We start from the raw sequence: 13,659 nt of genomic DNA, 5'->3' as shown, positions 1-13,659 counted from the left end.
TGACTCCCGTGTCCCCGCTGATCCCAATTATCCCAATTATCCCGCACCTGTGACAGCTGCGCGGCCTTCCCCGCCGAGGTGCTTTCCGGAGCCGTTGTGTGGAATGATGAAATTTTAGAAACTTTCCCGTCTCTGTTGGTCCCTGGGGTAAGGGGGCTGTGAGGAAATGTGCAAAAAACCCTAAAAAAAACCCCACACGCAAACGGAGAAACGAGCTCTCCCAAACAGCCCCGAACAATCGCTGTGCGGCGGTGGCGGGGAGGGGGCAGCACTGAGGGCAGCGGGGGCGAGCACAAGGGGTCCTGGGCACTGGCTGCTCCGCCCCGCCGGACCCCAGCCGGACTGTGGAGCCCTTCAGCCGCGCCTCCAGCTTCATCCTGTGTTTTCAGCCCGCTGGGCACCACCTGGGCCCCGCGTTCAGCCGGCTGGGCCGCCCCAGGCCGCCTCAGCCCGCGCCGCCCCAGCCGCCATCTCGCCCTGCGCTGCTACCGCCACCGCCAGCGGGCGCTGCGGCGCCGCGGCGGAGCCCATAAAGGCCGCGGGGCAGCGGCGGCGCGTCCTTGTGTCTGTCTGTCTGTCCGTGACTCGCAGCGCCCGCTCTGCCCGCCCGCGGGATGCTGGCGCTGAGCGCCGCCCGACGCCTGCTTCGCCCGCCCGGGGACCTGCTGCCGCCGCCGGGGCTCGCCTCCATGTGGGCGGCCGGTACCCGCGGCTGCAGCGGGGCCGGCGCCGGCTCGCCGAACCCGGTGGTGTACTTGGATGTGGGCGCCGACAACCAGCCGCTGGGACGCGTCGTGCTGGAGGTAGGGGCGCGGGGGCTGCGGGCAGCTCGCCCGGCGCGGGGCCCAGGGGACGGTGCTGCGGAGCCGAGGGCGGCCTGGCCCCGGGCATGGCGGCTGGGGAGCGGGCAAGGTCAGGGCGGGCGGGCAGCGCCGGCTCCAGGGCCCGCGGCGAGGACACACATATCCCGGTGCAGGCGGGAGAGCGGCCGGGGGATGCCGGGACTCGCCCCCCTGCCAGAGCCGCTGCCTGGCTGCCCTCGGGGCTCCTCTCCCGGGGCGAGAGGGCGGTGGTACGGCCCCTCCAGGAGGGGCGGGCTGCGCTCGGAGCGGGGCTGGAGCGGGCACTGCTCTCGCTGAGCCGCGGCCCAGCTGTGCCCGCGGCCGGTCCCTAAAGGCATCCCGTGGGACGGCCGGGGCGGAGGGCACGGCCCTGGTGTGGCTGGGAGCCTCGAAGGAAGGTCACTTGCATAGTGTGTAAGCAGAAATAAGCAGTGTGAGCAAGAATGGACTCGCTGCTGTCGTGTATCGCTGGCTTGAGACGGGCGAGCGGTGTCCCAGCGGCGCCGGTGTCCCACGCTGCTCTTGGGACAGCCGGCCCGTGGAGCCCTTCAGCCGCGCCTCCAGCTCCGTCCTGTGTTTTGCTGGGCGCTCGTTGTGCGGTTCTTTCGGATCCTGAGCGTGTCAGTTTCCTCCTCCTCGGGCCTCCCGCTCCACGTGCAGCGAAGGGCGCCGCGCTGCTGGGATGGCAGCAAGCTCCAGAGCCGGGTACCAGCTGGCTCCATCCTTAAAAATTCCATCTCTGAAATGCTCGGCTGTGTAAAGAAGGTCAGAAGAGGAAAACTTCCGTAATCTCTTGTTTTTAAAGAAAAAAAAAAGCACCGTGTGCCACGTTATGTGTATGCGACCCTAGGGCTGGCATGTGCCTCAGATAGATGTGTTGTGTATGGCAATTCTGTGCTCCAGAACCATGCACTGGAGAGTGAATGAAGCTCTTAGGAATGCTGCCTGCTGAGGGAAGTTAGTGTGGCCTTCTGCCTCCAGCACCCACCTTGGGTCTGTATTGTAGAATTTTTTTTAAAATGTAGTTCATCAGAATTCTCTCTAAAAGAGGTCTTTGAGACTAGAGCCCAGTATATTTTTATTTACTGGTAGTGTTAGCATGTGAATAAATTGGACTGTTCCAGCTGTTGTGCTCTCAGGAGGTAGTATTTCAGAGAGTCATAGGTAAAAAATATTACTCTTCAAGTTCCTTATTCATTAATGAAAAATCTGGGAGGTATTATAAAAAAATAGCATTAATGTTCCTGTATTTCTTATGGTATAGTTTAATTTCTATGCTAAAGTTTTTTAGTGTTCCCAGTTTAGAGAAAATCAGAATACATTGCAGCATCTCCTTGAATCTTTGGCTGAGCTGTGGTGATCTTCAGCTGCAAATTGTAGCCATCTGAGAAGAGTGGCCTAGGGAAGGAACACTAAATTCTTACTGCAGCCATGCTGTTTGTAGGTATCTGCTGCTGATCACTGTCAGGATGTGCAGCTAAGTAAAACTTTGGTCTGGCTGGTATGGCCACTTTATGTCCCTTTTTAAGATTAGTAAAAAGATGTACAGTAGTCAAAATTGGAAGTTTTTGTTGGTTACAAATGCATATGTAACATCATAAGTTGTTTTTGATGTACAATTTCTGCTCTTCTGTTGCCTTTGCCTTTTCTGTCGTTTTCAACAGCTCATTCTGTGCAGGGGCTGGGGGAGGACTTTGGTCTCTCTAGTTGTATCCAAACTCTGATCCTTGGGGTCCATAGTGAAGATTCTTCTTAGTAACTGCTCAATTATGTATTATGTGATCAATGAAATCATTAGACACTGCTCAAGTGGCTCTTCATTAACTGGCCAAAAGTTTCATTGAGGGGATATTTTTCATTGCTGGCCAAATGCTTGGAAAGTTTAGAGGCATTCATGGAATTTTGGATGGCTTGTGATTTCAGAGAACTCACCACTTTGGGAAGAGGGTTCAGTTGTACCAGTCTCCCATGTAAATGTTTTTCTATGTATATTTGAAAAGGCTGACTTATGAATTTGTTTATTTTTCTTTAACAGCTGAAAGCTGATGTTGTCCCAAAGACAGCAGGTAAGGCAGCATCTTCAGCATTTCATACTTAAATACTTAAGTTATAGATTGTGATTTGCAGGAATGAGGAGGTCTTTACAACTATTTTTTCATGTTCCATCCCCATTTGTTATATGGAGAAATATGGCAGGAAGTGTTAGTGAGGAGATAGAATTTATTTTTCCAGATAGTTTCATTTTGCAAGTTGTACCAAGAGATAGTACAGTTCATATATTGGGTTGACAGTGCTGAATAAATATGTTTAAAACCACACTAGCTGGCATTAAGATCAAACCCCAGAGCAAAGGGGGGTGGTCTTTCTTAGAGTTTCCAAAGAGTATATGGGATTTTATTTTACTGGTCATTAGCTGATTAATGAATTCATTTTAGAAAGTTCTTGTGGTTTATCATTTGTTTCCTTCCTCATCTGATTATTTAGTGGTTCTAAAAAAAACTTGTACTTTTTAGTTCCTAGTAGACAAATATCTTTAAAAAAAAAAGACATAATCCTCACAAATGCTGTAAAGAACAAAGGCTTAAAAGTCAGAAAATGAAGCCTGTGACTACAGACAAAGGTGGGGGAGTTGAGGAATTGGAGTCACAGCAAAATGAAAGGGAGACGAGGTGGAAGGACTTATGTTTGTACCCTGTCTTGAGGATAAATAAGCTTTGTTTTCTTGGCTTTATACCAGGGTTTTTTTAAAGTATGGAAATAACTGATAGACTGATAATACTTTCAAGATGCAATCAAGTTTTTGAAGCATATAATCTTGGGACATGGTTAATCTGGTTGTGTTTGTATTGCCACACGTGATGCAGAATATAATACTTCATGCTTTGTTTCCACAGAAAACTTCAGAGCTCTTTGTACTGGTGAGAAAGGATTTGGATACAAAGGATCCACTTTTCACAGAGTGATTCCTTCATTTATGTGCCAGGTAATGTTGGGGGTTTTTAAATTTTTTAAATTAAATTTATTTTTATATTATTTACATATTTCTAGAAACAGACTAGTAGTAACATTTAAAATGGCACTGCTCTAACCTTTGCTAACAAAACAACAAAGAGGTGACAGCATGACTTGCATTTCTGATTTTTTTGCAATGGCTGTTGCTTAGCTCATCTTCTGTACAAATAAATGTAAGTTGTGTGTAGGTGGTCAGAAGAAGCCTGTCTGAAGGCTTTCTGCTCTAGTAGAGCAGTGTACTTTAGTGTGGGGCAGAGCTGACAACATGGCACTTGCCTGGGAGAAACAGTTGTGGGCAGAATGACAATCATCATACTGTTCTCAGTGAGCTGACAAACAACGTGTCCATTCCTTATTTCCAGTAGAATAATCTGTTCACAATAGACAGTGTGGTTTAGTATTTTTATTTTAATGTCTCTAATATGGAGGAGACGGGGAAACCAAAAGGTCTGGGTTGATTTTTGGGGTGATGCAGCTGAGGTGGATTTTGTTTTGGTTTACAGAACAAATCTTTTGAAATTCTGGACAACAGCCCATGCATATTAACATCTTTTTTTCTTAAAGAACAGCAGCTAAAATAACAACAAAGCTTTTTGAAAGCCTCTTTTTATACTGTGTTTGGCAGATGAGCAGGATGGAGCTGCTGTAGTTCACTGGATTCCTGGTGGTCCTCGCTTACCTTAAAAAAGGGTGCATTTCAACAACATTGCATTGTTGAATGGCTTTATAAAATATCTGAGAAAATTTTAACAAAGTTTGAAGGTTATAAGTAAGCACGCTTTATTTGTTAACTGATGACTGTGATCGTGTCCCATCCTCAATTATTTTTTTAAGCAAAAAACACATCTGTTGGAACAAGAGGCCCTAGTTGTATGACCTATTTTTAAGAAGAAAAAAAGGGACAGGTGTGCTGTAAAGGACCTATTTTCATGCCTTTCAAATGCAAACTAAGGTTTTGTGATACTGACAAGAGTTAAGCAGTCTTTCTGGGATCAGAAATACAGAAAAATGACAAAAATACAAACCCTACTTTGAATTCTGTCACAAATTTGTGAAGTTCCATGTAAGTCTGTTCTGCTTGCCTGCCCTGCTTTGGCCCCCCAGATGGACTGGAAATCAGGATACTAGATGGTTGATTGTGGTACGGTGAGATAATGAATTGATGTTTAGGAATTACTCAGAGGTCATTGCTGAAGTGGAAATACTGTCGTAGGTTTCAGCAATTTTCAAGTGAGAGAAAACAGTAGTGAGTTGTGCACTTGTTGAGATGGATTGTTAATGTGATTCAGGCAGTTGGTATGGCCTAATTGAGGGCCATCATATCCGGGACTCAGCAATTCCGTGTCTCCACGTGGCACGCAGCACATAGTTCTGGGACTGCGTAGGAGCAGCTGTGACAGCACCTGTAGGAGGTTACTCAGGGTGACAAGGGGAAGCTGAAGGTCACATGCAGTACCTGTTGGGTATGAGTTCTCTGTGGCACAGGTGGTGTCACTCCTGCAGAGGAGATTGCATGTGGTTGGGAGCCACCTTCGCGAGTCACTGTGGCTGCGTTTTGTGTTTGAACCCGTTTTTTGTGTTTAACCTGAGACAGGTGGTCACGTCTCTGCTGGCAAGCAGCGTGGAGTCAGCTAACATAAGCTTAACATAGCTCTGGTGTAACAAACAACAAAACCTAGAACTAGCAAAGGGTGATAATGGAGATCCTAAGCAGTGTTTATACCTGTTGGAACAAGGGAGGGGGAAAAAAGGAGTTGGGAGGTCTTGCCTGTTGTAACGAACTCAGGTGATTACTGCTGTTTCTTGCATCACTTCTGGAAGAAAGGCTGGTAACAGAGAATATCAGCAGTGTCTGGAGCAGAAATCTGCTTTTAGCCTGACTGTACCTTCATCTGGTTCTAAATTGAGTGGCCATGCTCATCCTTAACCTGAAGAAAATTTGTTAATGTTGTCACTTCTAAATTAGAGCAAGAGTGTGTATTTGCAATAGCATTACTTCTGATATGAAATAGTCCATGTGTGTTAGTAGAGTTAATACCCATTTCTGTTTCAGGGTGGTGACTTTACAAATCATAATGGAACTGGTGGAAAATCCATTTATGGCAGTAGATTTCCAGATGAAAATTTCATACTTAAACATGTAGGACCTGGTAAATAAACATGTTCTTTTTACCTTCTGAAGACTATAACTTATAATAAAGCATTATTTATGAAGATATGTTTTTAAAATTAAATAAGGTTTTTTAGATTTGTGGGTCACTTGGTAATTACAGAAGTATCAAAGAAATTTAACAATGTGTTGTACCTGGCATATGCTTATTTGTGGACTGCTCTACAAATATATGCCAGCCCATAAGAGGCTTTAAAATTCTCCAAAGGTGAAATTACTGCTTTGATAAGTTGTAAACATCAATTTTTACTTGAAGATTACTGCACAAGTAAAACAAAGCAATCTGGAATTTCTTATGTATAGGTAACATAAGTGTATCCTTTTAAGCTCAAATTAACACCAGAAAAAGCAAAGGAAAGGCCATACAGAAGAATATCTAATTGAATTTTATAGTATCTATTTTTTGCATTGTTACTTCCTTGTCCCAGGAGGCTGCTGCTGTTGAACCACAGGAGAGGTTAGCTGGTGTTAATTGCATTCAGGGCGTGTACAGCTAATTATGTTACTAACACTGTTGCTCTGGAGCCAAGGGAGGCTGGGCAGGAGGGAATAGTCAAGGCAAGAAGTTGGCATTAGAAATTATTTGGAGATACTGTGAGACCGTTACACCTTCTGTCAATCTTTAGCCTAAATGTGCAGAGGAAAATTGTCTTTTGCACTGCACACTAGTTACACCAGTCTAATGAGCTGCTGCTGCTGTTCCAGGTGTCCTTTCAATGGCCAATGCAGGACCCAATACAAATGGATCCCAGTTCTTCATTTGCACTGCAAAAACTGACTGGTAGGTTCTCAGCCCTGCAGATTAACCTCATTAATTTATGCCTGAATCTGAAGGGTTTGGCGTTTTCTTAGGGGGTTTTTTTTGTGTTGCTTGTGGGTTGGTATTTTTTTGTTTGTTTGGTTAGTTTTTGTTTTGTTGTTACTTCCAAATTACTTAATTCTAATGGAAAATAAATTGGTTTTGTTACTTGGGGGAGGAAGAGCTGTGACAGCAACAAGGCTGCTATCCCTCAGAATGTTTCTAAGGTCCAGAGCTAAAGTCATGTTATAAAGCTTTATGTCACTTGAAGGGCAGTTGAGCCTTTGCCATAGAGTTGGTCAGCAGGTGAGAGCTGTGAAGATCTGCTAACACTTTATGTTGTTTTAAGTAAAACTGCCTTTGTGTATTTGTTTTACAGGCTAGATGGAAAGCACGTTGTTTTTGGGCATGTAAAGGAAGGAATGGATGTAGTGAAAAAAATTGAGAGCTTTGGTTCCAAGAGTGGAAAGCCCTCCAAAAAGATCATCATTACTGACTGTGGCCAGCTGTCCTAACCTTTTGCCCTACCCTTCATGACAACTTGGATGCTGTGAAAAATGAATCATAAAAACACCCAAACATTTCTTATCTCACAAGTAGCACCTATGGAACCATGTTTTTTATTTAACTTGGTCCAACTTTTATACTTATATTGAATAATATTGATTAAAACCATAAAATAGTAACTGAAGCATGTTGTAACCAGCACCGTGGTAGTCACACTGGTTTGGTAGAGTCCCCTTGTGCTTTGCAAGAAGTGCTAAAGTCACCCAGGGTGTACCTGACTGTAGTGTTGATACTGTCCTTGGTATTTGGATGTTTTGGCTGTTGGAATGGGTGGTGGAGTTGACTGCAGGCGTTCTGCATTTGGGGGTTAGGTATAAATTGAGAAATGTGGTGTTTCCTTTGGTGCTAATAAATTCTTATTCTGTTGTTTGTCTCATTTTGAAGCAATACTACTGACCAGTGTTCTCAAGGCTCTCTGCAACAACACTGATATTTTCTTTGTGCTTCAGTTAAATTCTATCCAGTAGGTTTAATGAGCAGCTGTGGGTTTCTTAAAAATTAATTCTGGTTTGGTCTTTCTTATAGTCTCAGACTACTTTTTAAAAATAAACTCTACCTTACCTGCTTCAGTGAAACAATTTGACTTTTGGGTTAAGTAAATTGCTTTAGGTTGAGTTAGGCCACTACTGAAGCTCTACCTGGCAATAGGACCTCAATCCAACCAAAGGATCTCAGGACTTTTATTATTATGGAACTATCAACTTGAAGTGTGCTGCTCTGGGATCTGGTTCTGTGAGGAATACAGCTCAGTTTTCAATATATGGCCTGGTTTTGTACTTTGAGAATATAAACAGTATAGTGAGCTTGCTTGAGTGAGAAATAGGTTTCAATGCCTTTCTGTCATGTTGATCCTGTGAAGTCAGCCCAACTTGGGTATTACTTGGATTATGATTTCTTATGCATCGTCATCATCAGTCAGAACTGGTCACCATAGAATCACAAGGCCTAATCAGTGCAGCAAAATCATTATTGTTGGGGTTTATGCACGAGAAGGAAAGAATTCAATGGATCAGCTCAAGACATTTCATTCGTATAAAGCAGGATGTATGTTCTATGTGGCATGCTTGAGCAGCAACAAATGCTGGAACCTCACACCATTGCCTTTGGAATCACTAAAGCTGTAAAGTATCAATGATTATGGGAAAAAGCACACGATTGTTTTGTGCAATAATCTCATTAGAGAAGAGAAAAAATGTGATGGCTTTCTTCAAATGTGAATTTATTTTCATTGCAGGATGATAATATGTGGGTTTAAAACTATTTTGTACTGAATGTTTTTTTGCACTGGGGGTTGCACTCGTGTATGCAAGGTAGTATTTAGAATGTAATTTTGCAAAAAATGGAAATTAAAAGCTTTTTATTCTTTCCACTGTAGCTGTTTAATCTCTGTAGTATTTTTTAAATATTAAATTGTGTTGGTTTGGCTTATTTCACTTGGATACAATAACAGTTTTTTTGTGCATTCTCTTAATTTGTATATAAAAATTATTAAATACACTTCTGCCACCAACAAAAAAAAAAATAGTCTGTTCCTTTCTTGAAATCAGGAATATGAGACGCTGAAATCTCTTGGGCTTACTTGGGTCTGATCTGCTGGTATTGAGAAGCCGTGGTGTCATTCAGGTACAGCCAGCAAGAGAGGGGGTGATGGTGCATTGCTTTGCCTCTCACTACTGGGCTAAAATATCTGTCCTACCTGGTCACAGCACGGTGTCCTGCTCTGTGCCTGTCCGGCCCAGTGACAGCGCTCAGTGTCCCGCTCCATCCCTATCTGCCCTGTCCAGCCGGGTCACAGCGCTCGGTGTCCCGTTCCGTCCCTGTCCAGCCGGGTCACAGCGCTCGGTGTCCCGTTCCGTCGCTGTCCAGCCGGGTCACAGCGCTCGGTGTCCGGGCCCCGCTGCCCGCCAGGTGGCGTCCCACGCCCGCGGCAGCGGCGGGCCCGGCTCCTTGTGCCCTGAGGGCCCGGGTGGGAGCGCGGCTCAGCGGCCGGGTGCCCGCCGGCTCCTTGTGCCGCCCGGGGTGCCTGAGCTGCCCTCCCGCCTTCCTGCAGGCCCAACGCTGCCGCTGTGTGTCTTGCACCCCGATGTCCCTGAGCGGCTGCTTCAGCTCCTGCGGGATGAGACAAATTAGTAAAGTAGTGCCTTTCCCAGCCGCAGCTGTACATTGCCGTGAGCAGTGGCTTCCTGAGGTGTGATGGAAGATGTTGAAGCTGAGTGTATCGTCCAGAAGAGTTTTTTGAGGAACTAGTGTTTAGAAATCCTGCATAACTGTAATAGGTCACAGAAGACAGAGGTACTTACTATGAAGAAGTGACTCTGAGAAAAGCAGAGGGATGGCAGGTGTGCTACTGCCATTTTTCACCTGGATGTTTAGAATTAATGTTTGTACACTGTCAGAGAGGTTGCACATCCAGACTGCCTGTGGAATGAGGCTGGGGCACTCCAGGAAAAGCCTGCAGAGAGCTTCACGTGGCTACCACTGATGTGCTTCCAGATGCAACACAAGTAAGAAAGCACACCCTTAGGTAAAGTGCAAGTAAATATACACAGAAAAAATGAGTTTATATTTCAAAGTTGTTTCAACAAACTCACAAATGTTTTTGTTTAGTCTTGTGTTTTAATTATTTGTTCCAGACTTTCTGCTTACATAAATTGCTTTCTTTGGTGCTAGATTGAGGCTATGTCTCTTTGTTTATAAAGTTTAAATGCTTTGAAGTCAAGACATTTGAGGTACAAAGTGTTGCTCTCTTTTGTAATGCTGTATACTCTGCTGGTAGTAATATATCAACAATCAGAACCTCAAAGAAGTGAATTACTGAGAATACAAATCATTTTAAGTGACATTTCAAGGACAATCTCCATGTCCTGCTGCTAGCTGAGAAATTGTAGTTGGACAAGCACATTCTACCCAATTTAGAAGTAACCAGGCTAAAAAGCCCATTGACCGTCTAGTAAAAAACTTTCAAATCTTGACCTTCAGATTTCTTAATTGGGTCTGACTGTTAAAAACATTATATGGACCAGCTGGTCATAGGTGAATTTTTGCCCTGGATCTTCACAGCCCAAAACATCAATTTGTTGTACTATTGAACTGGAAACTGAAGCTTGGCAACAATTGTTCTGAACCTTGACATTACTTCTCCAGTACTAGCTCTGATTTTTCCAGTACAGCTCTGGATATGCCTTTTCCTTGCTCTCCTGCCTCCATGTGGTCCCAAACATCTGTCGTGGGGCACTGTGGCCACCCCCAGCCTACACCTTGCATTAGCTGGTGAGCTGCCAGAAGTGGGAGAAAAAAAGAGCCACAGCATCGGGAAGGCACAAGTGCCTCTCCCATGGAATTTCTTCCCCTTGTCCTGGCTGAGGTCTGGGAGCCCCACATCAGGGCTGTGCTGTGCCTCAGGCTGGCTGAGCCCTGCCTCACTCCCCAGTTCTTCATTCCCATCCTCGTGGGAGGGGACTGAGGACGCTTTGCTTGTAATGAGCAAAGCTGGTTTCCCAGCAGTAGCCAGCCAGGTGAGGGCAGACAGAGGCACACGGATATCAGCAGTGGTTTTTACTTCTCCCCAAATACTCCAAGAGAAGGAGAGTCACTCACGGTGCAAGTCACTCACGGTGCCCTGGCACGGTGGAGAGGAAGGCTTGGGGGAGCTGTAGGACAGAAAGGCTGCTCCTGCAGAGGCAGGTGGTGCACTGTTTTGAGAGGCGAACAGGAATAAAGAGGTGCTTTTTTTACTTTCGTCAGAGCTGAGGCCAAAGGTGTCAGGAACTGGCAAGGGTGTGATTTAAGAGCTGTGGGGTGCAGGAGGACCTTCACTGTGAGCTGTAAAAGGTGGAAGAGGAAGGGAGGTAACTGAGGTAGGAGAGGGATCTGGTTCTGTTACAGTGGATCCAAATGTGGACAAGCTTGTTTGTCTGTAGATGCCATGTCCACATGAGAAAGATTTGAGGGACCTTGCTGCAGAGGGTTGTCAGTACCTGTTGCTTGCTCTGTCGGTGGTGAAGATGTGCTGCAGCATAGCTGGAAATAAAATTGCTGTGGTTTTGGCTTCAGTTCAGTGCAATCATATCAGAGGATAATGCTGACTCAAAGTGTTTTTTATTAGCTGGTTAAGTGAACAAACCCCTAAAATTCAATCATTGTTGGGATTCATAGAGTTTGAGAAGAGTGGAGGATAACTTAGTCTGAGGCACACCTCATCATCTCTCAGGAATTCAGCAAAATGGTCAGGCCCCGAAGGTCCTGGGAAAGAGCAGTATAAATGAGCAGGTGACTGAACTTCAGGCTCTAGAACTGCTGCTCCAGGCTACTTCTCCCCCCAGAGGGAGCAATTCATCATCTGGATTGGTAGCACTCCATGCACTTTGCTTGGTGTTAGCCTGCGTTCACTATGCACATATATATTTTTGGGGACTAAAACTCAGGCTGTGTGTAAATGTCAGCTCACCTCCAGCAGCCCTTGCTGTGAGTGCTTTGGTGTGTGTGTTTCAGCAGAGCACCTGCTTAACCACAGGGCTCTGGGAGGGTCTTTCCAGGTGTCCTGCCCCATCCTCGCAAAGCACAGCCACTGCACCTGTGAGTGAGCAGCTGCAGGGAGAGGGGACAGGCACGGTGACCTCCCTGGGCGGCTGCTCCTTGGGCCACCTCCATGCAGAGGCAGGGCATTGCTGGGACCCACTCTGGCACATGCTGGAGTCCCTCCTTCTCCTTCTGGGAGGGAGCAATGGCTTCATGGCTCCCTTCATTTCTTATTTATTAGCCACATTTCTTTTCACAGCCACAGCCTGGCCCTGCAGGTCTGAGGTATTGTGCAGGTATTGTGTCACTCCATCCTTCCCTGACAGGTCACTATTTTAAAGCACCCTTGAGAAACACTGGTGTGAATTTTTTTTCCTTTTTACCAGCCAGGATGAAAACCCACTTAAATAGGGAAAATAACTGACTGTGTCTTTAAGTTAAAAAGTTAAAAATGTGCAGATTCAGAGGTTTTAGGGGGGTGGAGGGAAATTTTGTCACCGTTCTCATTTTTTCACTCACCTCCTACTTAAAATTCATCCAGGAAGGTAGGCAGAAGAACACAACAGCTGCTAAAATTACTAGGTGGGAATCAGTTTTAGCAGGCACAAGAGCCTTGTGGTTTTCCTGCTCACGCTCTCCCCCTCCACTCCTACCTCATCCCCAGCTGGTTGCGCTTTCCTCCCGAGAGGCTTTCGTGTCGCTGGTGTCTCTCTAGCAGCAGCCAGCCCAAGGCAATCTGTCAGTGATGTGTGGCAGCTGCCCCGCCGGCCCCCGCCGGGACCGGCCCCGGGAGGAGCCCTGGCCGCGGCTGCACGGCCCTGGGGGGACTCGCTGCTCCGACCCCACCACTGGCACAGCTGACACGAGATCCTTGGAGATGCAGAGGAGTGCGAGGAGGAGGCAGCAGCTGCTAATGTTTAGGTTTTGCCAGAGCAATAAATTTTGCATTAGTACTAAACAGTGCATGCGCCAAATTATGCAGTATTTTAGGGGTTTTCTTCCCTGACAAAAGTCAGTATTTGGTTAGAATTTTTATTTTTATTTTTATTTTTATTATGGAAGCAGCGTTGCTATTAACTTGATGGTTGCTAAGGCCAAACAAAGTGCGAAGTGTCCTTTGAGAAAGCTGCGTGATTCTGTACATTAAGAGCTGGGGGATGCCAGCACGCAGTTTCAGCCTTGCAGCCTCTCACACGCTTTGCTGATGTTGCCAGAATCTTATAAACGCTTCTCTGCATTTTTTTTAAAGAACATTTCCTTGCCTAAACTGCAGAAGCTCAAGCTTTGCATCCTTTGGTCTGATTCTTGCTCGGTAGGGGACTGCACATGCCCAGCTCATGGGAGGAGTGTGCAGCGGCACCGAGGAGGGCTGGCTTGGCAGGGTGGAAGGGTCGCAGCACAGAGCTACACCCGAACGCTGGCTGCAGCCCGGGTCCCCACCCCGAGCTGACCATGACGTTACAGAGCTGTTAACCCACTAACCCTGGGCCCCCTGACTCACTGCTGGATGCAAGCAATAGGCTGAGCAGTGGAGAAACTCCCTGAGCAGTGGGGAAACAATGCCGATTGCTGCCCGGGTGGGTGTCGGCAGCGCTGGTTACCGGCGGCTGACAAGAAAGGTCTTTGAGATGCTCTTGGGTCTGTGGAGGCGCCTCGCATCGAGAGCTGGGGCAAATTTTGCAGGGCACAGTGTGCGTACTCCAGGTCAAGCAGTTCCTGGCTGGAAGCCTCCTGAAAAAATATCCCTTGTC

General features: G+C 46.3%; 1 protein-coding gene across 1 annotated transcript; it reads left to right on the top strand.

Annotated features, from left to right (window-relative positions):
• Window positions 1-504: 504 nt before the first annotated feature.
• Window positions 505-8,912, top strand: PPIF (peptidylprolyl isomerase F). The gene is made up of 6 exons (XM_041474907.1): window positions 505-803; window positions 2,878-2,908; window positions 3,737-3,825; window positions 5,908-6,004; window positions 6,730-6,805; window positions 7,203-8,912. Exons 1-6 carry the CDS (start codon window positions 615-617, stop codon window positions 7,336-7,338), a joined length of 618 nt encoding a protein of 205 aa, XP_041330841.1. The 5' UTR covers window positions 505-614; the 3' UTR covers window positions 7,339-8,912.
• Window positions 8,913-13,659: the final 4,747 nt, after the last annotated feature.

The sequence above is a fragment of the Pyrgilauda ruficollis genome, unplaced genomic scaffold (assembly GCF_017590135.1).
Source record: "Pyrgilauda ruficollis isolate IOZ18807 unplaced genomic scaffold, ASM1759013v1 scaffold11, whole genome shotgun sequence".
NCBI classification, from domain to species: domain Eukaryota; kingdom Metazoa; phylum Chordata; class Aves; order Passeriformes; family Passeridae; genus Pyrgilauda; species Pyrgilauda ruficollis.
This window is presented reverse-complemented; position numbering and strand designations above follow the sequence as displayed.

Excerpts from the sequence above, each read along its gene's own strand:
- PPIF (XM_041474907.1), top strand. The coding sequence starts at position 615 with ATGCTGGCGCTGAGCGCCGCCCGACGCCTGCTTCGCCCGCCCGGGGAC. Across the intron at positions 804-2,877 it reads TGGGACGCGTCGTGCTGGAG|CTGAAAGCTGATGTTGTCCC; the intron begins GTAGGGGCGCGG and ends TTTCTTTAACAG. Across the intron at positions 6,806-7,202 it reads TGCACTGCAAAAACTGACTG|GCTAGATGGAAAGCACGTTG; the intron begins GTAGGTTCTCAG and ends TTTGTTTTACAG.